The following is a 26763-nucleotide window of genomic DNA, read 5'->3' on the forward strand; positions in this document are numbered from 1 at the left end:
CTAGAAAAGGTTCAGAGGCGGGCGACTAAACTAATTAAGGGTATGAAGACGCTGCAATACGAGGAAAGGCTTGCAAGACTAGGCATGTTTACACTGGAAAAGAGGAGATTAAGAGGGGACATGATCAACATTTACAAATATATAAGGGGACAATATACAGATCTTGCGCAGGACCTGTTTTTGGTTAGATCAACACAGAGAACTTGTGGACACTCGCTCAGGTTAGAGGAGAGGAGATTCCGCACAATATGGCGTAAAGGCTTTTTTACGGTAAGGACGACACGTGTTTGGAATTCCCTGCCTGAGGGAGTTGTAATGGCCAACTCAGTCAACACCTTTAAGAATGGGTTAGATAAATTCCTAATGGATAAGGATATCCAGGGTTACGGGGCACAGTCACGCACTATGGTTATTATAAAAAAGAGGGGTAAAACGTAACGGCAGTCATCAACTTCAGTCAAAATTTTATACAAAATAATCGTGCATAGGAGACCACAAATAGGTTGAACTCGATGGACAATTGTCTTTTTTCAACCTTAGATACTATGTTACTATGTTTTTTTTACTCTGCATGAGCCAGACACCAAGTGGAAGTAACAGGAGACAAACAGGAAGTGAGTCACCTCGGCATGACATCATCTCCCATGATGCACAGCATGCATTTACATCCCCCCTTTCAAACTGGAAGGATGCAGAACATAGTTGAAACAAACGCAGCAATGTGATAATGTTAGGCGTGAACAAAAGTAAAGACATTATACAATAAAGTCTTGGAACTTTGGGTTACGTTTGGTCACACGGCCCGATCTGTTAATGGTACACTGTGAATCTATAGGCATGTCCGCTGTGACACCAAAGGGCTCTATTACTTTAGAAGTGGTCTCTGAGGAAGGACTGTCCATGCAATGCGAATCATCACTGACATTGGTTGCAGCTGTGGTAGAAACTGATGAGTCAGGCTGTGTAGAGCTTTCTTCAGGTACAGTTAACAGATGGCGGCAGTTGCGTTCATAGAGGGCATTATCAGACCTTACCACGTAGATATTTGGATGACTTACAGGATGCTGAACCACTGCCATTCTGTCAAATCCGTGCTCGGTTTGCATGCGGACAGGCTGGCCTGGAGACAGTGGTGGCAGGCGGTGTGCTGATTTGTCATAAGAAGCTTTGGCTGCCATTTCTGCCATTCTGCGCTTGCTGATGTTCTCCCGTACCTGTGGCTCTACTCTGGGTTGCAGGAGCTGCTTTGCCATTGGAATGCCTGTGCGGGTGCGCCATGCTAATAGGCAATGTGCAGGGGATGGAAGTCCATCTCGGGGAGTGTTTCTCAAGTTTAACAGTGCCAAGTATATGTCCGATCCATCTCGTGCACACTTCTCCATTAGGTGCTTTGCAGAGCAGACTGCATGCTCTGCCAATTCATTTGACTGTGGGTAGTGTGGACTACTAGTGATGTGCTGGAAGTCCCATGTATTCGCAAAGTTCTTGAACTCTCTACCCTTGAATTGCATGGCATTATCAGTGATCAGCTGCTGTGGGATGCCATGTGCTGCAAAGTGTCTCTTCAGCTTTGCAATGACCATTTGACTTGTGGCAAGTAGCTTATCTTGAACCATCCCATAGGAGTCAACTAGTACCAGGCACTCCTTCCCCCTCCATTCGAATAGATCAGCCAAAATAATAGACCACAGAAGATCAGGAATGTCATGGAGCAGCCTGGGCTCCCATGGCAGATGTGGACGCAAGGCATTGCTGGGTGCACAAAACGAGACAGCACGGTCAATGTCACCACACATGGAGGGCCAGAATGTGGTTTCATGGGCCCTACGCTTGGTAGCCTCCATGCTGGGATAGCCCTGGTGCATCTGCTGGGTGTAGAATGTCTGAAGGGCAGCCAGAATCATGAAGCGATGACCCCGCAGGATGACACCATCAGACATGGTGAGCTCATCTCTCATACAGTAGAAGGAGCGAAGGCAGTGCAGCAGTTCCTTGAAAGAGGATGGCCATCCGTTGAGAATTACAGCAGAGAGACGCTGCCAAAAATCATCCGCAAGTGTAGAAGCACGCAGCTCTTCCACTTGGTAGGGAGCACCTCCACAGCCATGGCCTCATAGTCATCCTCAGCAGCGTTCATGTCAGTATTCGAAAGGAAGGCTCGAGACAGAGCATGAGTAATGTACATTTCTTTGCCTTGCTTATATAGGACATCCAGATTGTACCGCTGCAGCTTGAGCATCTTGCCCTGAATACGGGAAGAAGCAGAGTGGATGGGCTTCTTCAGTATGGTGATGAGAGGCTGATGGTTGGTTTCTACTGTGACAGGATGGCCATAGATGAAGCCATGGAAATAGTTGCAGGCGAACACCAGTGCCAAGTTCTTTCTCAATTTGGGCATACCTGGTTTCAGTGTCAGTGAGAGCCCTGGAAGCAAAAGCCACCGGTCTGTGGTGTTGGAGGCACATGGCCCCTAGAACACTCTGTGAAGCATAGGCAGAAAGGACTACCGGATCATGCACATTGAAGTATTGCAGGACGGGTGGATTTGTCAGCATGGTCTTCAATCGATCAACAGCAGCTGTGTGTGCATCCATCCAACACCATTCTGAGTCCTGGTGGAGTAGCTGCTGCAAAGTTGCCGTGGTTTCACTGTATTGCGGAACAAATTTAGACAGGTAGTTGGTCATCCCCAGGAAGCGCTGCAGTGCCTGTTGGTCAGCCGGCATTTGCTGGATGGCAGTGATTTTATTAGGATCTGGTTTGACGCCTTGACTAGTGAGCACGTGACCCATGTACGCCACTTCTGTAACTCTAAACTTGCCTTTGTCTGAGTTGAGCTTGAGGTTCAAAGCACGGGCCCGTTCAAGTACCTGGTGCAGTTGCTGGTCGTGTTTTTCCTTGGTGCGGCCCCATACCAGGATGTCATTGACGATGATTTCACAGGGATAGCCTGAAAACAGTTGCTCCATGCAGCGCTGGACTTCCTCACTGCCCATAGAGATTCCATAGGGCATGTGAAGGAAGACATACCACCCTATCGGGGTCATGAAAGCGGTGAGCAGGGACAAAGCTCTGTCCAAAGGGATTTGCCAGAATCCGTACTTTGCATCCAGGGTACTGAAAACTGTGGCACCTGGCATGTCAGCAATCACTTGATTGATTGTGCGGAGAGGGTTATATGGACGCAGCAGTGCTTTGTTCAAGTGTACTGGATCAATACAAAGACGTACAGTCCCTTCCTTTTTTGATGCGGCCACCATGGCGGCCACCCACTGTGTTGCTTCCTCTATGGGGCAATGACACCCAATTGAGTAATTCTGTGGATCTCTTCAATGATTTTGTCTTTCATTGTGATAGGAACCCTCCGGGGGGGGACAGACAGTAGGTACAATGGAGTCATCCAGCCTCATATGGTACACAACAGGAAAAAAGTACCGTAAAATGTAAAGTTATAGCAGGTGATAGAATGTCACAATAAAGGAATCTCCAAATAATATTTGTAAAGAGTAATGGGTTTTTTTCCTAAGCAGGGTTGTATACATGAATACTTACCCCACAGGACAGCTCTTCTGATATAGTACTGACTCCCTGGTCTGTGACCTGGGAGTACTATTGTACATGTGCGCCCGTCAGCCACACATCGGACTCATTAGGACTCACTGGGACACAAAGGAACCCATAAGCTTCTATAGGCAATGTCGTCTAGATGGTGTGGCCTATTGGGCAAAAGCTCCAGAAAGTTAAGTTTTCCAGAACTTGATTCATATAGGGATATTGCAGTCCCGTAGTGTTCTATGGGGCTTACTGTGTCAGCAATCTGTAGCGAATGTTTCTGATATCTTCTGTGGAACATTACAATACATATCAGGAGCCATATATATTGCTGTTATGGATCAATGGGTTGACCTGGATAATGTCCACAGTCAATAGATCGACCACTATTGGTCGACATAGACAAGCTCAACAATGGAAAAAGGTTGACACAGTAAAAAAAGGTTGACATGTGAAAAGGTCGACATAAGGTTCTTTTTTATGTTTTTGGTGTTGTTTTCATAATCAGGATCCCAAATTAGTGCACCACATCCCCTTGTATAGCTCGCTTCACTTGCCATGCTGCTGCAGCTTACTATTCCCAATTGTAGTCCACGTGGATGGTAAAGTATAAAAAAGTAAAAAAAAATTAAAATCTGTAAAAAACTCATGTCGACCTTTTCATGTGTCAATCTGTCCCACATCGACATTGTTACTGTCAACCTTTTTCCCATGGCGACTAATAATGGTCAACCTATTGACTGTCAACTTTATTACTATCCTCCTACCATCTGGATACCATATATTGCTTACCTCCCAACATGACCCATTCCAGGAGGGACAAAATGCTCTGTGTCGAACTCGTTAATTTTTAAGAATAGTGCTTCAACACTAATTAAGAGGGAAGCTCAGGAACAGAGCATTTTGTCCCTCCTGGTATAGGTCATGTTGAGAGTTGTGGTATTGTGGTAAACCTCAGAAAAATTGCTGTTTTTAGAAGCTTGACCACATTTTTTCTTTATGAAACACTATGGTCTATGACTTAAAAATGATTGTATAAGACAGTGTTTGTGGTGTGATTTTAAGTACTATACTGACTTTACAGAGCAATAATGAATTAATGAGTAGCTCTCCTTGTTTAATGATTCACAATGGATGACAAGAAAGTTCTGCTTATAGCAGTGATCTTTCAGATACAAACCCCCTTAGTCTGTGAATGTGGTGACACTGTTCAGTAATAACCGTTAACAATCACTTTTTAATGGACATACAGTATGGTTTTTTGGAACAACCATCCTTGCCAAGGTGTCATCCATTAAGATAAGTGCTTCTCTGTTCTCTTACTCCGAAATGTTACAAATGCATTACTGGCTACAGTTTTTTTATTTTTTTACTCATATTCATTATGATAGATTATTAAAAACTTACTATATTTCCAAAATGAATATGGATTTATGAGAGGTGATCCTTATGTCTGTTTGGCTGTACAGTAGTGTTACCACTAGATAATATTTTCAAACTGAATTATATCAAACAAATTTAACCACTTAACTGACAATCCCCCCCCCCCAACCCCCCCCCCCCCCCCCCCCCCCGAAATTATCGGGTTTTGTTTTATGAGTAATTTACTGTAGGTGAAGAACATATATGTAAACTTATTCAAAATGATTTTATAAAAATAAATAAAAAATAATAATAATAATTTGTTTTTAACATTTGTAAAAGAAATCAGTTTTTCAATCATTGGAACATTAGGGACATCAGTAACGTTGTGACCATTGTGATTTTAATTTTCCCAGTGGGTGTTCATCTGAGGAGCCACCAGGTACACACTGGGGTGGGGGTTGGATGGGGGTGATGTTACATTTCCCCAGTGTCCGCTAATGTCAGCAGCTGCTTGGTGGGGTCCTGTTGTGCTGACCAATCAGCAGTGATTGACAGCATGGCAGACACTGGGGAGGATACAGGGAAGCATAGGGAACGGAAGGTCCCTCTGAGATCAGCAGCTACGGGGAGCTTCTCGTCCTACAGATGCCCACAATGTGTATCTGACTGGTTGCAGATTATATAATGCATTTGCTCGTGTGATTGCAAAAAGTGCGACTATGCCAGGCAAGTGGTTAAAGACCGAGGGGCCTATTAATATATTTCCGTACACTGGACGTACACGATATCTTCTGGTTGATATTGTGTAAAATGATATTGTGTATAATGCCATGCTGCACCATGCAGTGTGTATGCACAGCTAGACATATATATATCGGCGCATCGGCCAGCAGATAGTCCAGGAACATGTAATTCTTGTGTTTACCAGGCCCAACTCTGCCAGAAGATGTGCTAGCTAACAGGGCCAAACTTGCTAATGTGCTCAAGATCACAGTCTGGGGATGGCAGGATTTGGTTTATCTTGTCGACGGTTATCATGTCGACATTCACAATATTAACAGCATAATGCATTCAGTCATTGGTAAATTGCACGAATAATTATGCTGTTTTCATGATTTAAGAGGCCAATCTGCTTGATAAATAGTCCCAAATAGATACAGAATATATATATATTTTTTTTTATAAAGCCCACCTACTGTAAGGGTAAAAATAAAAAGTACAGTAAGCCATTTAACCAATGGGGCAGATGTATTAAGCCTGGAGAAGGGATAAAGAAGGGATAAAGCAGTGATAAGTAAAAGGTGACAATGCACCAGCCAATCAGCTCCTAACTGTCATTTTTCAAATCCGTAATGATTGGCTGGTGCGTTATCACCTTGTGCCTATCACTGGTTTATCACTTCTTTATCCCTTCTCCATGTTAATGCATCTGCACTACAGCGTGTTAACTATATGATATATTTTTAAGCACTGATTGTTTAAAAAAAAAAGGGCTGATTTACCTTTTGTACATAAAATAAATATAGTGTTGCTAGTAAAGCATACAGTAGTTTTATGCTGCATTTACTTGACCAATATTAGACAGGATATATAGTAAAGTGCAATCACAGTGTTATAGTTTTTATATAACTTCTGAATTTATTTACTGTTACTGTAATGCCAATGTTCCTGTTCTTATTCCTATCGCATGTGTTCTATGAAGAAGGAAGTTTTCAGTAATCAGGGGGTTGACTGATGTGGATGTGGACCTCTCTGCTGCCTTTGACACTGTGGATCATCCCCTCCTCCGCACACTCCAAAACACTGGCCTCTCTAGCACTGTCCTTGACTGGTTCTCTTCTTACCTCACTAACCGCTCCTTCTCTGTGTCTGCCTCCGGCACCACTTCCACCCTTCCATCCTTCCTGTTGGTGTCCCTCAGGGTTCTGTTTTTGGCCCCATTCTGTTCTCCCTGTATACCTCCTCCCCGGGTGCGCTCATTAACTCCTTTGGCCTTCAATACCACCTCTATGCTGATGACACACAACTCTATCTCTCCTCTCCTGATCTTTCCCCCTCTGTCCTCTCTCAGGTTTCCAGCTGCCTCTCTGCAATCTCCTCCTGGATGTCTGAGCACTCTCTAAAGCTCAACATGGACAAAACTGAATTCATCATCTTTCCCCCATCCAGAGCAACACCCCCTACCAATATTTATATCACTGTTGACAACACCACCATCTCCCCCGTTCCCCAACTCTGCTGCTTGGACGTCACTCTTGACTCCTCCCTCTCCTTTTTTACCCCACATCCAAGCTCTGGCACAATCCTATTGGTTCCAGCTATACAACATTGCTCGCATCAGGCCATTTCTCTCCCAGAGTGCAGCTAAACTTATCATCCACTCACTGGTCATCTCACGACTCGACTACTGCAATGTTCTCACTGGCCTCGCTTGCTCCCATCTTGCTCCCCTCCAATCTGTCCTGAACTCTGCAGGCAGGCTTGTCTTCCTCTCCCGCTGCTCCACATCTGCCACTCCCCTTTGACAAACTCTATGCTGGCTCCCATTCCCCTACAGAATCCTCTTCAAACTCCTCACCCTCACATACAAGGCCATCTCTAATTCCACTGCTCCCTATATCTCCAACCTCCTCTCCCTGCATACTCCCTCCCGCCCCCTACGGTTGACCAATGACCGTCGCCTCTCCACCACCTTGGTCACTGCTTCCCATGCTCGAGTTCAAGACTATAACCATGCTGCACCCCTTCAGTGGAATGCACTCCCCCGCTCCATTAGACTCTCCCTGACCTTGCAAAGCTTCAAACGGGCACTAAAAACCCACCTATTCATCAAAGCATACCCTCCCGACGCATAACCGAGTCCTGAGGCTGCTCCTCCATCCCCCTGCCTCATGCCTTGAACATCTCAGCTTTGCTTACACACTGCCATCAGGCTACGTCCCACTTGCTTGCACCTCATGTCTTCTGTCTGTCGACCCTTCCCACTAGATTGTTAGCTCTTATGAGCAGGGCCCTCTTTCCTCTTGTTATCTAAGCCCTCTTCTCGACACATTTCACTAGCAGCTCTCCCCTACTCAGCGACCAACTATACCCGCTTTTTCTCCTGCTGGTAAAGGCTCATCTCCATCGATGGCCACCAGCCCTAGTAGTTCGATGATCACTCCCTCACTACTTACATCTTAGCTGTATTATGTCTTGAGAATTGTGGTGCTCTTTGTTACCTGTACTCTATTTGTTATTTATTTACTGTAATGCTAAGTTTTGTCTCCCTGTACCGTCCTTGTGGCGCCTTATAAGTAAAATGTAATAATTATAATTATAATTATAACAATAATAATAATAATGTGTCAACAGATGTAAAAATGGCTTGCCATGAATCTGTTAATAGCCAAGGCAGGTTTCTTAAATGGAATGCTGCATTTAAGCAAGACTGCATCAGCTGAGGAGACATTGTTGAATGTAGCTAATCTCCCTCTCCCCCCCCCCCCCCCCCCACACGCTTCATTTATGAGATCTTTATTAAAAAGCAACTGAACCTTTAAATTACATAAATTACAAAGCTGAATTAGATGAAGCAAGGCTGGGTGAGAAACAACTTAAATACAGATTAGACCATTAGACTGACAGATTGCCTAATAAATCTGAGGAGCTGCAGATGAGTATGTCCATGAAACCATGTCTTCAGTTATGTGGCCCTGACAACTCATTGGGCTCTGCACCATCTAAGCCCCTGCAGGGATCTCTCCTGGCTGCTTAGCCTCCCTTTCCTTACTTTCCCATATGAATTGCTAAACCCACTTATCTATTGTCTCTGAGCCCCCCTTCTAATCTAGACAGTAAACTGTCATGGGCTGGGTCACCTACCCCCATTTTCCGTTGTCTACCAACTTTCTGAGCCTGATTCAGAGATCTATGCAAACCCAGTATTTTTGCAGTTGAGTGATTATCAGGCGTTTCTGCGTGTTTCTCCATGGCTTTACATGGCTGTAACAGAGATGATTTATTTGCAAAATGATTGACAGTCAGGGACAGTTTGGGGGAGAAAATGGGGAGTGGTGCTAAAAATGCAGCTGTGCTGAGAACGTTTTCCGGGCATGTTTAATGCAAATGCAATTGCTCTGACGTCTTACTTCCTGCGGCCATGTTGTGCGACCATAGCTGCTAAGAGATTTGATGATTGACTATTCTGTGACAGATGCTGTGTCTTTGTACACAGCCGTTGGCATTTGCATAGCTGTACATGGGCGTCTCAATACACATTTTTGTACAGCCTGTGTGTACAAATTTGCAGCTGTGAATCCATTTGAGCACATCTCTGTATCAGGCCCTCTGGTTCTTTTATGACCCGTGATGACATATGATTAAATAATTCTGTTTGACATGCGATTTGGTTGCAATGTATCCATCCATCATTTTGTTCTACGGAACTGTACTGCTTGCGTCTGTCAGGCCTGTCTGCTATGTTTTATGCCATATTATTCTGCCTGTGATTTGGACTAAACTGCATCCATTCATTTTTTTATCTGCTTAATTATAATGTTTCCTTATCATCATTATGCAAATCTTGTCTGTATAGCCTATGCTTCATTTTGTCTTTACTGAATTCATGCACTCTTTATTTTGTTGAAACTTTTCCCTATATGTCATTTGTTTTACTCTGTACTGAACTGTGAAATCTGTTATAAATAAAGGAGCCCATTTATCAATGAGTTTTAGCTACAGTATTTAAAATTTGTTGCACTGGCATATCAATAATGGGTGCAAGGTGTGCAGAGAACACGGGCTACTGGGTCCAGGGGGAGACCATACACTTCACACCCTGCACCTATGTAACTATACTCACCACTCTGGTGGCCCGGTGCTTGCTGCAGAGTGACAAATATCACTCAGAAAATAGCTGATGTGGACATTTCCAGTGATTCGCAATGCGTAATAGAAATGTCCCCAGGAACGCGGTACAGGCGCCATGTTTCTGGAGACCAGTGCATGCGTAGTAGACTCTGGCACAAGTCTACTGCATGAAGAGGAGGGGGCCCTATCATAGCCTGCACACGGGCCACCTCCTCTCTTAAAGCACCTCTGACTCATTGCATATGATAAATTGTGCCCCAGACAATCAGCTCCCAACTGTCATTTTTAAAAGTGAGGAGCTGATTGGCTGGTGCACCATTTATCATACACGACAAGTTTTAAGTAGCTAAAACTTGTTATATGAGCCCCAAAGTTTAGTGAGGATGAAATTAACACATGGAGTGGGAATGTAAAGTGACAAAGCAAAACATTTGTGGGAGATCAGCATAACCAAACCTACAGTATCTCAGTTGCATATATTAGAGCACAGCCCCTTCCTAGTAAGGAGAAAAGTTAGTGCTTTGGGGGTCATTCAGACCTGATCACTCGCTAGGGTTTTTTTTTGTGCTGCTGCGAGCAGATAGTCGCCGCCCATAAGGGAGTGTATTTTCGCTTTGCAAGTGTGCGATCGCATGTGCAGCGGGAGGGTACAAAAAAGTTTTGTGCAGTTTCTGAGTAGTCCAGAACTTACTCAGCGGCTGTGATCAATTCAGCCTGTCCGGGGCCGGAATTGACGTCAGACACCCACTCTGCAAATGCTTGGACACGCCTGCGTTTCTCCAAACACTCCGAGAAAACGGTCAGTTGACACCCACAAACGCCTTCTTCCTGTCAATCTCCTTGCGATCGGCTGTGCGAACGGATTCTTCGTACAATCTTCGTACAATTCTTCGTACTTGTACAACGCGCCTGCACATTGCGGTGCATACGCATGCGCAGTTCTGACCTGATTACAACGCAGCGAAAAAACTAGCATGCGATCAGTTCTGAATGACCCCCGATGTTAGAATCTTACAGATACATTTTATTCAAATTGATTTTAGCCATATACTAATAAGTGTCCTTCATATATTGGGCCACATTACTGAGTCTTTAAGATGATTTAATAAGCTAAACGCTCTGTGTGACTAATATGATCAGTGAATAACTGGTATAAAATAAACAAATATAAACATGCAAAGTCTTCATCACCTAAATTCACTGAAGGGTTATTCCACGTGACTTATGTTTCATTTCATGTTCATTTTTAGAAGCTTAAATGCACCACACAGAAATGAAGCTGAAATTCAACATTGTAAAAATGTAACAATAATATATGTGGTAGGTAGTCATAATTAATGCTTAGAATCAGAATAAAATGTACATTCTTAGTAGTTACATTTTACTGTTTATATGCGTGACTCACGTTACAACACTGAGGGGACTTATATATTTATTTAAACCTGCTCTCCTAATTATTTTTACAATATAACTATTATACTATACACTTATAAGACCCTAAACCTATGATTATCACACAAACAAAATACTGAATACTAACCAAACTATACTTAAAATCATTGTTGTGATGTGACTCCTGTTACATATGAATGTGACTCACGTTACATTATTGTCCCCAGTCAGAGGGCTCTGATACAAATTACTCAAACCTGTATCATCCAAGTGAATTGATAAATGTAGGACTGTTTACAGTATCTTCCTGACTAACTGTAAAGATGTAGAAAATATTTAATCTGGTGATGAACATATAAAATATGTTTAGAAAATATGTGGAAATTAGTGTTCTTGAATCCACTTCAGCAACCTCCATATAGGTTCAGTGTTCACACATGCGGGAAATAAATGCATGATAAATATAGTGATTTTCAATTATGACACAATATACTATGATCTTTTAGCATCATAAATATACTAAAAATGTTAGCGGTATGTAAAATTGAATTTTCATGTATTGTGTTGTTTATTTCATGGAATGACCCTGAAACATCCTGATCCATCTATTGTGTTTTATCATAAGTAGCTTCATCATTTCATTCTCTTTCGAACAATTCTATCTTCCCATAGTAGACTGTTCATTTGACAACTCTGCTCCTCGTGTCTCACCCTAATTATTATAGTAAATATGTATACCATTCCATGTGAAAGCATTTTTATAGTTAATCTTTCTTGTTTTTCAGGCAAAATCTGTCATGGCAAAAGTGGGATACCCAGAATTTATAATGAATGAAACATACATAAGCGAAGAGATTAAATCTGTGAGTCTTTACAGTCAGTTATATACAATGTACTTGCAGATGAACAATTTATAATTTCTTTTACTTGACAAGAGTCCAGACTTCCTGCAATCTGAACAACTGCGCAGTGCAATGGTAGTATTGTATTTGGTAATATAAAAGTGTCTAAAAGTAAATCAAATAGTAATCAAATAAGAAACTGGGAGATTCATGTTTCAAGCAATGAAAAGAGTGGAGAAGTTGCCCATAGTAACCAATCAGCAATGAGGTAGCATTTACCAAATACATTTTATAAAATGATAGATAAATCATTGGTTGGTGATTGGTTGCTATGGGCATCTTCTCCACTGGTCCACTTCACCACTGTTTTCACAGCTTGATACATACATCAACCCATCTATTAGGATTTGGTGTAATTAACCAATAAAAACAAATGCAATAATCATTCTTAAGCAATTAGTCATACTCTATATGGACTTTAAGAGCCACTAAACCCCAATATTGAAATGATCAGATCTGAAGTATTTTAAGGTTATTGCTCTGTTAAAAAGTTAATCTCCTCTGACATCTTTGGGAGCGTGTCCTGACATGAGTGCACAAAGCTGATTCTGTAGGCATTTCAGTAAAGCTAGGTACACACTATACAATTATCTGGCAGATAATCTGCCAGATCTATCTGATTGGAATGAAAATCTGGTAATGGATGAGAGCAAATGACAATCGACCATTTGCTCTCAAACAATGGAAAACTAACAAAACCTGTTGTTTATACAAATTGATTAAACACAAATTTAACCAACTTGGATGAACGACTGTTTTTGCATTTTGCAGTTTTTGGGAGCAAATGGTCGATTGCCATTTGCTCTCATCAATTACCAAATTTTCATTCCAACCAGCTAAATCTGGCAGATTTTCTGCCAGATAATTGTATAATGTGTACCTAGGCTAACAGGCAGGGCCATCTTAACAGCAGTGTAGGCCCCTAGGCACAGCAATGCACGGGGCTCCTACCCATCCACCAGCGGTAGGGGTGGGGGTTGCTCAATCTTCCGCTCAGCATGTAGGACCTAGAGCAGTAATTTTTGCTAATTACTCCTTTACTGCAGAGATGGTGGGAGATGGGGCAGGAGGGAGAACACTAAATTGTAGAAGGGGGAGGGAAACTTGCTTGACTGCAGATATCTTAAATTCCTAGAAGTAGATTTCTTAGCTTTGAATGGAATAAGAAACTAGAGAGTCCCACCTTTGTGGTAGTACTAGGGACGTGGGGATCAGAGTTCAGGAGCCAGAGCAATCCACCAACGAAAATATAAAACTGCATTCCAGGCGTGTGGAGCTGGAGCAGGGACCAGCTGCTTGAAGGCTGATATCTCTGGTTCTGGGCATAGTAGAGACAAGCTGCCAGTGTCCACTAAAAGGGGAGAGTCACAGTTTTTGGAGTATACCCTCAGAAAAACTCCAAGTCAGACAGAACACGAGATATCTTGCTGGGAAGAGCAACTAACAGGCTTGGATGGGGACCATTGCTTTGAAGGCAGATTTCTCCGGCTCCCTAGTGCCAATGTTCAAAAATCTGGTACCCCTGGAAAGAGGGGTCCCTCAGCTATCAGTCTCAGGTCCTTATACTCATGTGTCCCTTGGCAAAGTGCCCATTTTGCCCATACAAAAATACGGCCCTGCGAACAGTGATACCACTGGCCCTGCCCCAGAGTAGGAATCAACATTTATACCATTTAAATGGAGTTAATATATAAACAACTATTAAGCATGATAATTATTCTTTAAAAAAAAAAAATTGTATAAAAATGGACAAGTAAATTAAATACAGCAAGATGCTTACCTCAGTGGTGTCTGCGTAGCAGCATCTACAGCTGATACTGGGCGTCTTATGATAACATTAAAGTGACAGCACCTATACAAGTTTAGGGCTGTCATCATGCGCTGTTTACTGATGCCACTGTGATGATATCTGTCAGTTGTGCTTCACTTAACCTCTTCGTATGTCAAGGATAAAAGGATAAGTCACACTCTCTAATGTCTAGTTCTATTATTGCTAAAATTCCCCCACTCCTTTTATCATCAGCAGTAAAGCTTAGAAAATACAAACTGCTAGCTCAGCAATGAGCCATTAAACCAGCTGCAACAAAAGTGTTAAGCAATCGGTTTGAAAGCAAATCATATAAATGACACTTAATAAAGGGAGAACTCTTGCAAATAGACTATGTGAATGATTAGTACACAACAAGCCGCAGGAGACAAATTTTCTTTTATTGGCATGAAGAAAATGTATTGCAGCTTGTACGGTATATGAAAATAAATCTTGGGGTATAGTGATGTACTGAAATCTTGAGAGGTAAATGATTTATCATGGATATTGCTAGCTCAGTGTTAGAGATTAATGCACAATGTTGCTTGTGTTTCCAGAGGAGTTTGGCCTTAGGGGCCTATTTATTAAGCCTGGGAGAGTGATAAATAGCACGGTGATAAAGTACCAGCCAATCAGCTCCTAACTTACATGTGTTTGAAAAATGACAGTTAGGAGCTGATTGGCTGGTACTTTATCACCATGCAATTTATCACTCTCCAAGGCTTGATAAATCTGGGCATTAGTATCCTCAGTATTAAGCCTACTATATCACACTCCAAAATAACACTCTCTCTGGGGAAAACAAATTATTTCTAGAGTAGGGCTTTTGCTTAATGTCACCAGAGTGGAATAACCATCATACAGGGGATTTGGCTATAATTTTAGTCAATGCTAGATGACTCTCCAACTCCATCCGATTTTCAAATACACTACCAATGCTACTTGCACTACAGTTGGGCAGGTGCAGCTCACTCATAAATAGCAAAGCAATTAAGTGCGGTGTACCCTGCAACTGTCCTTGCAGGCAGAACAAAGTCCTTACTGAGTGGAACAATCATTCAAAATATACAGATGTGTTCTCATACATCTAGCTTTAATATGACATGCAACATGAGATGCTGGCGCGAGTGAGCTGACAGGTCCTGTGCAACTCTGCTAGCATTGGATGTCTTTTTTGCTGAAATTGTGTCCCAGTCGTAACGCGATGCGACTAGGATACACCCATTTCTACTTACCTCTTTTGGCGTCCATCGATGACCATGTGTGGACCCCCTCCTCTGCCGTAGCCGGCACCGCCGCTGCTAGTGCACTGAGCACTAGAGACTCTGGCACAGTGCCATAGTCTACAGCACATGCGCAGGACTCCGAAAAAATGGCATGATGGTCATTTTTTTCAGAATACTGCGCATGCGCTGTAGACACTGGCACTGTGCCAGAGTCTCAGTACTCAGAGCGCTAACTGCAGCGCTGCCGGCTACGGGAGAGGAGGGGGTCCACACAAAGTGACTGCACACTGGTTCCCGTCTCTAGATACACCTCTGTTACAGAGCACAACAAAACTTGGCATGGATAACAGCCATGGCTGCTATATTGTAGCATGTATGCAGGTTCAGAGACTCAGTCGCACACAGATGTACAAGTGACGCATATCAAATTAATCAGCACAATATGCTGGTGCTTTCTAGCTTGATCAAAAGGATGCAGCATAGATGCCCGGTTCTAGCAGAGTCTCATGGCACTAGACGCTTCGCAATGGGCTGTTTGGCATGACTGCAGCAAAGATATGAGTACACATTGGTATACTACATAGCCAAAATCAGGACAGTTGGCATATGGGGGGGGGGGTCATTCCGAGTTGATCGCTAGCTGCCGATGTTCGCTGTGTAGCGATCATTTTAAAAAATGGCAAAACTACGCATGCGTATGGGGCGCAATGCACACACGTGGTGTATGGGTACAAAGAGCATCGCTGTTTTGCACTGCTTATAGCGATGATTCCATTCGCACAGCCGATCGCAAGAAGATTGACAGGAAGTGGGAGTTTATGGGTGTCAACTGACTGTTTTCAGGGAGTGTTTGGAAAAACGCAGGCGTGTCCAGGCATTTGCAGGGCGGGTATCTGACGTCAATTCCGGGACTTTCGTCGCTGCAATCATCGCACAGAATAAGTAACTACAGGGCTGGTCTTGTTCTGCACAAAATGTGTTTGTACCTGCTCGGCTGCACAGGCGTTCACACACTTGCAAAGCGAAAATACACTCCCCTGTGGGCGGCGACTATGCATTTGCACGGCTGCTATACGTAGCTAGCGAGCGATCAACTCGGAATGAGGGCCATTTTCCTGATCTCACCTATGTATTCTTCCAGCTTTCACTACCTGTCACTGCTGCCATACACAGTTGCTGACTGTTCGAATTCTGGACTGTTGTTGCCCTGTTTGAAGAAAATAATAGGTGCATGAAATATGGAAAGCCAGGCAATTAGTGAGCCCTGTAGATCTCCCTTCAGCTAACCAGCCATAATATTAAATCTTTAGATCCCACATTTTTATAATTAGGACTCCTGCAACAAGCCCAGACATTAAGCAGTTACTAGTCACATGTAAAAAAAAGGCCAAATTTCCTTTCAACGTGACCTGTCATTTATTTAAGTGTTCACATTTAAAAAGATACACCATCCCAAGATAGCTTAGACCTTATACATAAAAATAAAAATCCCTTGTTAAACTTGATCAAAAATGACTCATGTATATAGTTAACACTTTATATTCAGTTTTTTTATTTATTCATTTTTTTCATTAAATCTATTTTTCGACAGGAAACACCACTTACTACATTTTAATTATTATGTCTTAGTTATACCTACTGTACAGTATCTCTTGATTTTCTTGTCCTTAAATGTTTGTGTTTGGTAGAGAACCTAGATATTCTCTTGATACAGTTGAAGGTTACTTCTGTTCAAATATTAATATTCCTTCATCAGGTACATAGAATTGCCAATACAGATGATGCATTTCTTGTTTTGCTTATAAATATTTTAAAATGGACTATTCATCTTTCCTATGCAGTTAAAATTTTCAGAGTCAGACTATTTCGGAAACATACTGCAGACACTGCACTTTCTATCACAATCTGAATTCTACTGGCTAAGGAAAGAAGTTCCTAAAAAAGAGTAAGTGATAGGTAATTTAATTTCTACAATTTGATTAAAATGTATTTTGAATGCCACTGGTTTTGTTTGCAAATACTGTAAGCATAGTTGCATTCTTTACACGAGTTTAGTATGAAATACAGTACCTACAATCAAAATCCTGAAGGTCAAAATCCCGACGACGGTCAAAATCCCACCAAGGTCAAAATACCAACACTTAATATACGACAAGGTCAACATGCTGTCATTTGAAATTTTGACAGGCCAAAAAGTCGACACAAGTTTTTCATTTTTGTGTGTGTATGTCAACATATGTCGACATGGACACCGTATAAGTGTCCAGCGTCCCCTCATATTGCTCGCTGAGCTTGCCATGCTGCACTCAGCACACTATTATATTCCCCCTCCAGGTAAACTGGGATGGTAAAGTATGAACAAGTCGGTTTCAATGAAAAATTCATGAAAAACTCATGTTGTCTTTTTGACCCGTCGACGTTTTAAATGTCGGTATTTTGACCTTGTTGATATTTTAAATGTTGGTATTTTGACCATATCGGGATTTTGACCATGTCTGGATTTTGACCATCAGTCAATGGTTGTTGGTATTTTGACTGTTGGGATTTGATTGTAGGTAAATTGACCGCATTGCCTTTATACTTTCATAATCTTTAATGATGCTGTATTTCTGCAATTGCAATTGAATATATTATAGACAGTAATTTGATATCACACTGGCAATGATTGGCAATGTTTTGGGAGTAGCTAACTAATACCTGGCAGCTGTTAAAAAATGCTGGTTTCCATGAAAAATTCACTGGAATCACCTGGTTCTCTGCACTTTAGAGGAAAGTGAAGCTGCTTTCTGACTAGAACAGGCCTTGGAAACAAAATCCATTTTTATTTAATGATTGCATTAAGCAAATAAATTATGAATGTTATTTTAAAATTATAATGAGAATATAAAATTTTTAAGGTTGGTATAAATATAAATAAGACAGAAGGCCTCCTACTGGGAGTTTTCTATTACAGTTCTATTAGGATTTTATGTGAGTGGAAGACCAGATTCCATAGAACCACACTGAGGCATCATGCCATGCTGATTTTGGGATAATCAGTAAAGTAGTTACAAATGTTCTTTCTATTATGTTCTACTTGCTTGGCTACCTTGTGTAATAGTTCATTAATCATTGACAAGAGTGTTTATTACCTGGATTCCAAGCCACATGGATTAATACAGAGCTCAGTTAACTCTGAGTTCTAGGTCTGCTCCCCGAAGTCTGCGTCATGTTATGGATGTACAATATACTTGGAGGTTCAAAGAAGTGGAAAAATATACTAAAGGTGTATAGTGCTAACTGCTAAAATTGTATTGGGCCTAATTGAGACCTGATCGTAGAAGCAAAATTTTTCTCTAATGGGCAAACTGAAATCTAAATTGCAGTGTAAAAATAAAGCAGACAGTATTTACTCTGCACAGAAACAAAATAACCCACCCAAATCTAAATCTCTCTGCATATGTTAAATCTGCCCCACCTGCAGTGCACATGGCTTTGCCCATTGCGATCAGGTATGAATTATGCCCATAGTTCTGTTGTCCTGTCTGGCTCTGTGTACAGTACTACATTTAGATGGTGGTTACCATTTCAAAGATCCAGTTGAAAAAGTGGCCCTTGGACTTGAAGAGTAGCATATGAATCACAATTTAAGCTTTTAAATCTTTCATCAAGTGCTTGAGAAAATTCTTAAAGGATTTTCAGAACAAATGATCTCGGACCTTGATTAATACAATAGTTTGTCAACTATTTTGTGAACACATGAGATGGGATCAATGAAGACAACAAATTTTGTAAAGATCCATGGAAACTCATTTGCATTCAATTTGAAGGCCATATCTCCTATGCATCAACCTATAGTTTGCACCAATACAGCCCAAATTTCTTGCGCTTGATGATCAGCATTTTCAGTTTCAAGAAATATAGCATCTGCAATTTGAGGCCTTGCCATTTGGCCACAAGCATAACATTAGCAGCTGGGCTGGGCTTCATAAAATTTGAGTAATTATTCCTTATTTAGAATACTGAACACAGAACATATTCCCATTACTGCTTGATCCTATCTGGCATAAGAAATCACAGTAGGTTAGTATACTTACAAAAATCTAATCTAATCTAATTGAAAGATTACTTTTCTATTCATGATGTTGGCTACCAACATCTGCAGTGTGTTCCTACAATCCCAGATGGTAGAGAAATAAACAAGAGAATAGTTAAAGAAGACATTTTAGAAAGTGAGAAAACTACAACCTTCCAAATGGCAGTGCATTAAGTAGAACTGAGATTGGTCATAGTGGCAGGGCTGTGAGCCATGGAGCATATTCACACAATACTTCATACCATTTGGAAAGAAATTGCCATCGGTTATGCAAAACTGAAAATTCACTAAGCCTCTCTGGAAAGATTTTGGATTTCTGTCCAGTGGGTTTGTATTTGACCAGGACATAAGTACATTACCAGTTTATACCCAAGGGCACCAAGAGGGTGTGGAGCAGGTTCTAATTTGAATAAATAAAAAAATTTCTCCTATGTTTCATACAAAACCTTTCAAACTTTTTCAGTAATGGTAGGCTAAATACCTCAATTCAGTACAGGTCAGGTGCAGGAGTTTTCCTGGAATTATCAATAGAAAATTATCTAATTTTGTTGAAAATGAAAACCAAGCCAAAACTTTAGCTATGGCTGCTATACAATAGAAACTCCCATACAGGTCCTAAGTTTAAGTGAGCATGATATATCCTAGTCTTGAGGCCACTTTCCCAACTCTCTGCCTCATACCTTGGCCATTTCTGCCTCGCTTACTTCCTACCAGCAAGCCACCTTCCTCATGTCACCTGTTTGTCTCCCCCCATCTCCCTAGATTGTAAACTGCTAGGAGCGGGGTCCTCTTTCCTCCTGTTCTCACAACCCTCTACTCTACACTAACCAAGCAGGAGAGGATCAAGAACCATGGGGTACCTTGTAAAGGAACAGCTTGAACCTGTAGCATAGCTGCATGAAGAACTACTCTCCTGCATTGCACACAACCTGGTGCATGCAATGACCATGCACCTATCACCAGAACACACACACGGGCGGTCAAGGCCATGAATACCATTCCTCACAGCCCCAATTCTGGAAAATGGAGGACAGAGAAATGGTGAGAGTAGTGAACCTCTCTGAGATGAAGGCTATCTGGAATGGTCACCCTCACAGCAGCACAGCTACTCACAGTCACAGCATCTCCTGGGTTTGATCAGACTCATCCCAGAAGCTATTGGGAAAATTGTGGGAATGATTAAGCTGTATGACGGGTAAGGAGAAAGATGACAGAGGAAAACAAAAGAGGAAAAAAAGAGAGGGTAGAATGACAGACATGAAATGAAAGAAACAAGCACTAGGGACTGCATCGGCAGCAACCATGAGAAGCTAGATAGTGGTGACGTAATTGCAGGTGAATGGCTTCCCATGTGAAGGGCTCACCCTGCTATTGCTGTTGTGACTGACACTCCCAGGGTGAGACCAGTAGGGAGTCCCTGCGATTATCAGATTTTACAGATTTTACTGGACATACAGTAAAATCTGCCTCTACTGATGACCATCCCTAAGTCAAAATCAATTTTATCCACAAGCAGAAGTTATAGTAACAACAAAGATACTAACTTCCAAAGGACAAAATCAAAACCATCACATAAATAAATCACTCCTCCTCCCCAGTTCCATTGGAAACAGCAACACATCAGTCATTACCAATACACTTATATGCTCACAACATCAGACCCAACCTCAAAGTTTGATTTCACTCATACTTAATCAACCTTCCCTTAAGACAATCTTGTTTCTTTAACTGTATACCCTCTATTAAAGTACAGTCCATACATTTGTTTTAATTCATTAATGCATTTATCGAGCTGGCTATGGTTATTTCTCCAGAAAATGGACAGTTCCTTGATTTTATTGCAAACTCTCACATTGAAAAGAAGCTTGGGCTGAACTATTGGTGTATTGGGGACTGAACTCCTAGAGGATCAAATGTATGTACTCGTATTCACAGAGTAAAAGACTGAACCCTTGAAAGGGAAGCATTTTCTAAAGACTTGGGCACCACATATGTATGTTTATTATCACACTCTGGTGAAACATTAATGTCCCTTGTGCAAACTGGTTAGCACCAGATTGGAACATTACTTTTTATTTATATGTTCTTCTTTGGGGGGTGGCCAAAACCCCTGTTATTTTAATAGGCTGCTTCTCATATCATTGTTGCACACATTTGCAGGTCAAAATATATATATTTTTTTCAAAAATATTTTATTGGACAATTACACATTACAATAAAATGCAAAGTTGTTTTTTTTTAATTATTGCAAACTCAACATACTGTAAAGAACTTTCTCTTTTGTCAGTTATCACTGATCTGTATAACTAAATCTTTGAATCTTTTAAGGGCCTAAAACTATATTGAGCAGGAATGAATAATTAAAGAATACAGTCAGTTCAAATATTATGAATACCTAGCAATGCATTCTGATTTCAGTAGTGCGTCAGGAATGTACAGTAACTGTACTCATTTGAATAAGTGTTTTTGTTGATTTGATCTAGAAATTTGTAGTTATGTCTGTACATTTCTTTTGTTTTATTTATCTCCTGTTAACATGAATATGTGAAGAATGTTTTGCAGCAATTGTCTTTCAGTAGCCTTTGTGCCAAGATTTTGAATTTGTGTTTGTACAGCCTAAAGTACAATTTCTAGGCCAATGGATTTGTAATGTCTGGGTAAAATAGCAGTTTATCTATTTCCAGACTGCAGTCTGAGTTCTCCAAATCATTTGATCTGTACTTCAGGCTACTAACCATATCTATGCATATACTGTACATTTTACTGCATCACCTTAAGTGCACAGGTGTCCTGTATGCCTACATGCACCTTAGTTACATCATTGCAGTGTAATTCTTTGGGATTGTGATCATTATTCCCTATTGAAGTGTCAGTTTAATGTGCTTTTTACTGAAACATCAGGTTATTGTGCTTGATACTTCTGTATTGCAAAGTGTCTCTTTTATATTTGTTTGACTCATTGACTTTTCTTGAACTTTATCTTATCCTGTTTATTCATCCTTAGCCAGCTACAGTATCGTTTCCCTAAATTTGGCTTTTGGTTATAACTATGGGCTTAATTCATGTTTGTATACAAATGAAATTGGCTACAGAGTGACTAATGTTATCAAGTGAAGCTGCCGCCCAGGGATGAAGAGAGAGGCCCACCGGGTTCATTGAAAGCTGAACCACAATTACTGTACACATTAGCAAACTATACGCTATTATGGAGACCATCAAAGCTAAGGGTTGGTCTGCAGACTGGCAACAGCAGTAGCGACTCAGATTCCATGTATTTGCACGTACGATCACACAGCCATCAGAAGTCACACGCCTCAAAAACGTTCATGACACCTGCATTTCTCCAACCACTCCTTTTAAACTGCCCGATAACTCCTCCAAATGGCCACTTCCTGTCAATCACTCTGCAACAACGTTCTTTGTGCAAGTGGAATCACAGCAGCAGCCTTGTGCATGCGCATTGTTGTCATTGCTCAATTGCATGAACATTGGGGGTCATTCCGAGTTGATCGCTAGCTGAATTTGTTTGCAGTGCAGCGATTAGGCTAAAAATCGGCAGTTCTGCACATGCATATGTGGCACTATGCGTACGGGCACAACGAACGATGTAGTTTTGCACAGGGTCTAGCGATGAATTTCAGTCTCACTGCTTGCCACAGAGTGATTGACATGAAGTGGGCATTTCTGAGTAGCAACTGACCGTTTTCAGGGAGTGTGTGGAAAAACGCAGGCATGCCAGGAAAAATGCAGGCGTGGCTGAGCAAACGCTGGGCGGGTTTGTGTCGTCAAATCCGGAACTGAATAGTCTGAAGTGATCGCAAGCGCTGAGTAGGTTTTGAGCTACTCTGAAACTACACAAACATTTTTTGTAGCAGTTCTGCGATACAACCATTCGCACTTCTGCTTAGCTAAAATACACTCCCAATGGGCGGCGGCATAGCGTTTGCACGGCTGCTAAAACTAGCTAGCGATTGATCAACTCGGAATGACCCCCATTGGCCATTGTTCACAAACCTGAATTAGCCCCTGTGTGCATAAATTGTTTTCCAGGGCATTTTGCTTAGACTACATTCTAAGGTGCTGTTTTCTTTACCTATTCACCATGCTTCATAAATATCCCCCAAAGGATTTTTTTTACATCCCGCTGCTCATACAGCACATCCAGCTATATTTTTAATTCAATCAGAAATATCTACAACTCATTTGCTAGTCATGTTTAATCAGATTAATTGTGTTACATAAATTTTGTAATTGCTTTGGCTTCATTAATTAATATCCGTTTCTCTGAGGCACTACAAGAATTAGAAATTGAACTGTACAGTTGTTTTTAAGGCTGGCTTTTTATCAGATATTGAGATGAAATATCCTCTTCTCTATTTGTATTACACAATATACTTGTTTGTCTTCATCACAATCTATTTCATACAGTACAGTACATAACCTTTCACCTTAAAATTCCTCACATCTTCTGTCATCATAACATAATGGTTATTCATTGCAATATCATCAGAACCAATTAGATAGTTTGAGTAATATTTTGTATATTGTGTTCTCCATATTTACCATACTGCTGTATATCATTATAGTCATTGCAGGATAATTTTTAAATAATATTGTAATGTTATGGTCTATGGGTCTGATTCACTATGGATCGCTATTGAGGATAAATGAGCAACTTTTACTAACCTGCTACTGCTAGAAAATCGCATGTGTTGAGCAGCCCAGAAAGGGTAAAAGACGCCCACTGATGCCTTCGCAAATCTGTGTAAGCATTAGCAAAATCGCAATACATATGCAAAAAATGAGCACCATCAACAGTTGCGGCTGACCCCAGCATACTCAAATCAATGAGAATGCAGTCGCACCGGATGCCATGTTTTTGAACGCAGCGCTCACAGATAACATCAGATACACGCCCCAAAAACAGCCATGACACGCCTGCGTTTTCCCAACCACTCCCCACAAATGCCATGTTACCACCCACAAACGCCATGTTGCCACACATGAATGGATACTTCCTGTCAATCAAAATCCGTTAGCAGTGCAATTGCATTTTGCCCTTCGCAGACGCGCAATGCATTCACAGTGCATGCACAGTTTACAAACGGTATTGAATCAGGCGCTATGTCTTAAAAATGTAAGGTATGTTAAGAAAAATAGGAAAAATACATAATGGGCCTGTTTTTGTTTTTCCATTTTACCTTGACTACAAATGTGTCCTTCTCCAACGCTGCCACGATGTGTACACATGGTAGCATGCGAATCACCGGAGATCCACCCACAAAACAAATGCATGACATGTTAAAACCGCAGGTGCGAGCATATGCAGCCTGGTGCAACTTGGCGGTACCGCGATGCATTCACCTGTGTGTACGCATCGCGCCAGCATTGGATAAGGCCACATCTACACAGGCTCGGACTGGCCCACAGGGTTACAGGGGAAACTCCTGGTGGGTCCCACTGCCTAGGGATTAGGTTCCAGACTGTGCATTTCAATTACACATTATACATATGTTACATTATACTACACAGGACTATGGTGTATTTTCTACAGTGCATTACTGTTATTAATCTGGTACATTAGATGCATGTACTAGCAGAATTTGCTCTCGATTAGGGACATGTACTAAGCACTGATAAAAGTGGAGAAGTGAGCCAGTGGAGAAGTTGCACATGGCAACCAATCAGCATTGACATAAAATTTATAATTTGCACACTATGCAAGTATACAGATCAGCTAATTAGTTGCCATGGGCAACTTCTGCACTGGCTCACTTCTCCACTTTTATCACTGTTTAGTACATATCCCCCTTAATTTATAAAATGCCAGACCATGCACTCTCTAACAGCCAAGAATCTGTGTTGGCTGACCACACCCCTAAGCATGGGCCGCTACCACTGCGTTACCCCAGTGGGCTTTTCATACCGCAGTCTGACACTGCATCTATATTTAAAATAGAGTTGCTTTGTTATCACCGGCGAGCTAACTTTTCTATTTGGGTCATGTTAGTTTTAGAATAAAATCCTTATGGAAAACATAATGAATTAAAGCAATATTTTACATAATGCATGTTTGAGTAGACCTCTATACACTTGTAACTGTTGAAAGGAATAATACATACATCAGCATACCTCCCAACTGTCCCGTTTTTTGCGGGACAGTCCTGTTTTTTGGGTCTGTCCCTCTGTCCTTCCAGCAGGCCACAGTGTCCTGCAGTGGTGGTGGTGGTGGGGGGGGGCGCAGTTGGGCTGTGGGGGGAAGTTGGGAGGCTCCCTATCGCTCCCTGCTGTGCTCAGTTCAGTGAGCCTGAAGGACTGGGGGCATGCCAGCAGCTCACAGAACGCTGGCCGTGCCCCCACTGTGATGGAAATGGGAGGCATGGCTCGCGATCGCGTCATTCACGCAAAGCCATGCTCCCTTTACATCAGGCCACACCCCCGTTTTCGGCGCCACGCGGCTTTGCCCCGCAAAGGGTCCCACTCTCAAGACTCCAGATGTTGGAAGGTATGCATCAATTATATAAACATACCCAAGAAGAAATATAGGGTGATGATGTAACTTTTCTTAGTAACTCATATAATCTAATCAGATTTCATATAAATGCACCAAAATGAAAAATGTTTTAGCTACCCAAATGCCATATCCCTGCTATATTCAAAAAGAGTGTTGTAATTTTTTAGACCACAAATGATTTTGAATAACAACAGACGTCTACCAGTGATGTCAGTAAAGGGATTGGCACAGGAATGCAATTTAAAAAGAGCGAAATAATTCAACAAGTATAACCAAACCTATTTATATATTTAAATAGTAAATTAAACAGGAAGATGTTCTAAAGCACATAGATTAATTGCAAGTATTTATTACAGTATGCTTATTTTTATGTTATAGAGGAACAAAATAACGCAAAATTTTAATTAATTTCATTTGTTGAGATATCAGTGGCCCAGACAATTCCTGCAAAGCAAGATTACCAATTTGTTACCAGTTATATTAGCACTTTCCTACAAATGTGACAAACTTCTACATGCCTGCATTTTCCCATCCACTCCCTGAACACTCACCGTCCAAATGGTCACTTCCTGTCAATCACTTTTCCATGAAATCCTCTGGGAACGAGATCACAGTGGCACCTTTGCACATGTGCATTGCAATCACAGCACATGTGCAGTCTGCCAATAATTGTTCCATTGCGTGATAATCGGCCACTGCGAACAAAAATGAATTGGGTCCTTAATACATGCTAATGTCAAATACTAGCTTTACTTGCTGTTTAGGGTACTATAGTGTATCTCACACAAGAAAATGTTTTTTTAATTCATCTACTTCTCCCCTATCGATTACTGCAGTAATCTCCTTACTGTTCTTCCCCAAACTTTCACCCCTACAATTTATTTAAAATTAAGCAGCTAGACAGATTTTCTTTGCAAAATGTTCTTCTCCTGCTCTCCTTCATTGATTGTCTGTATGTTACAGAATTCAATCTTAAATGCTTCTTCTTACATATAAGGATGCCATATACCTCCCAATGACCCTGATTTTAGCATGACAGTGCTTTGTCCTAGTAGGGGGACATATCGGGGAGGTTAGGA

At 41.4% G+C, this 26763-nt stretch overlaps 1 protein-coding gene across 1 annotated transcript in view; it reads left to right on the top strand.

The window, feature by feature from the left end:
- PHEX (phosphate regulating endopeptidase X-linked) overlaps nucleotides 1-26763 on the top strand; it is a 433913-nt gene that overhangs the window by 378449 nt on the left and 28701 nt on the right. Inside the window, exons 13-14 of the mRNA XM_063955773.1 lie at nucleotides 11946-12023; nucleotides 16937-17040. Coding sequence (XP_063811843.1) covers nucleotides 11946-12023; nucleotides 16937-17040 — 182 coding nt within the window. The remainder of the gene's footprint in view (nucleotides 1-11945; nucleotides 12024-16936; nucleotides 17041-26763) is intronic.

Source organism: Pseudophryne corroboree, chromosome 2 (assembly GCF_028390025.1).
Source record: "Pseudophryne corroboree isolate aPseCor3 chromosome 2, aPseCor3.hap2, whole genome shotgun sequence".
NCBI lineage: Eukaryota > Metazoa > Chordata > Amphibia > Anura > Myobatrachidae > Pseudophryne > Pseudophryne corroboree.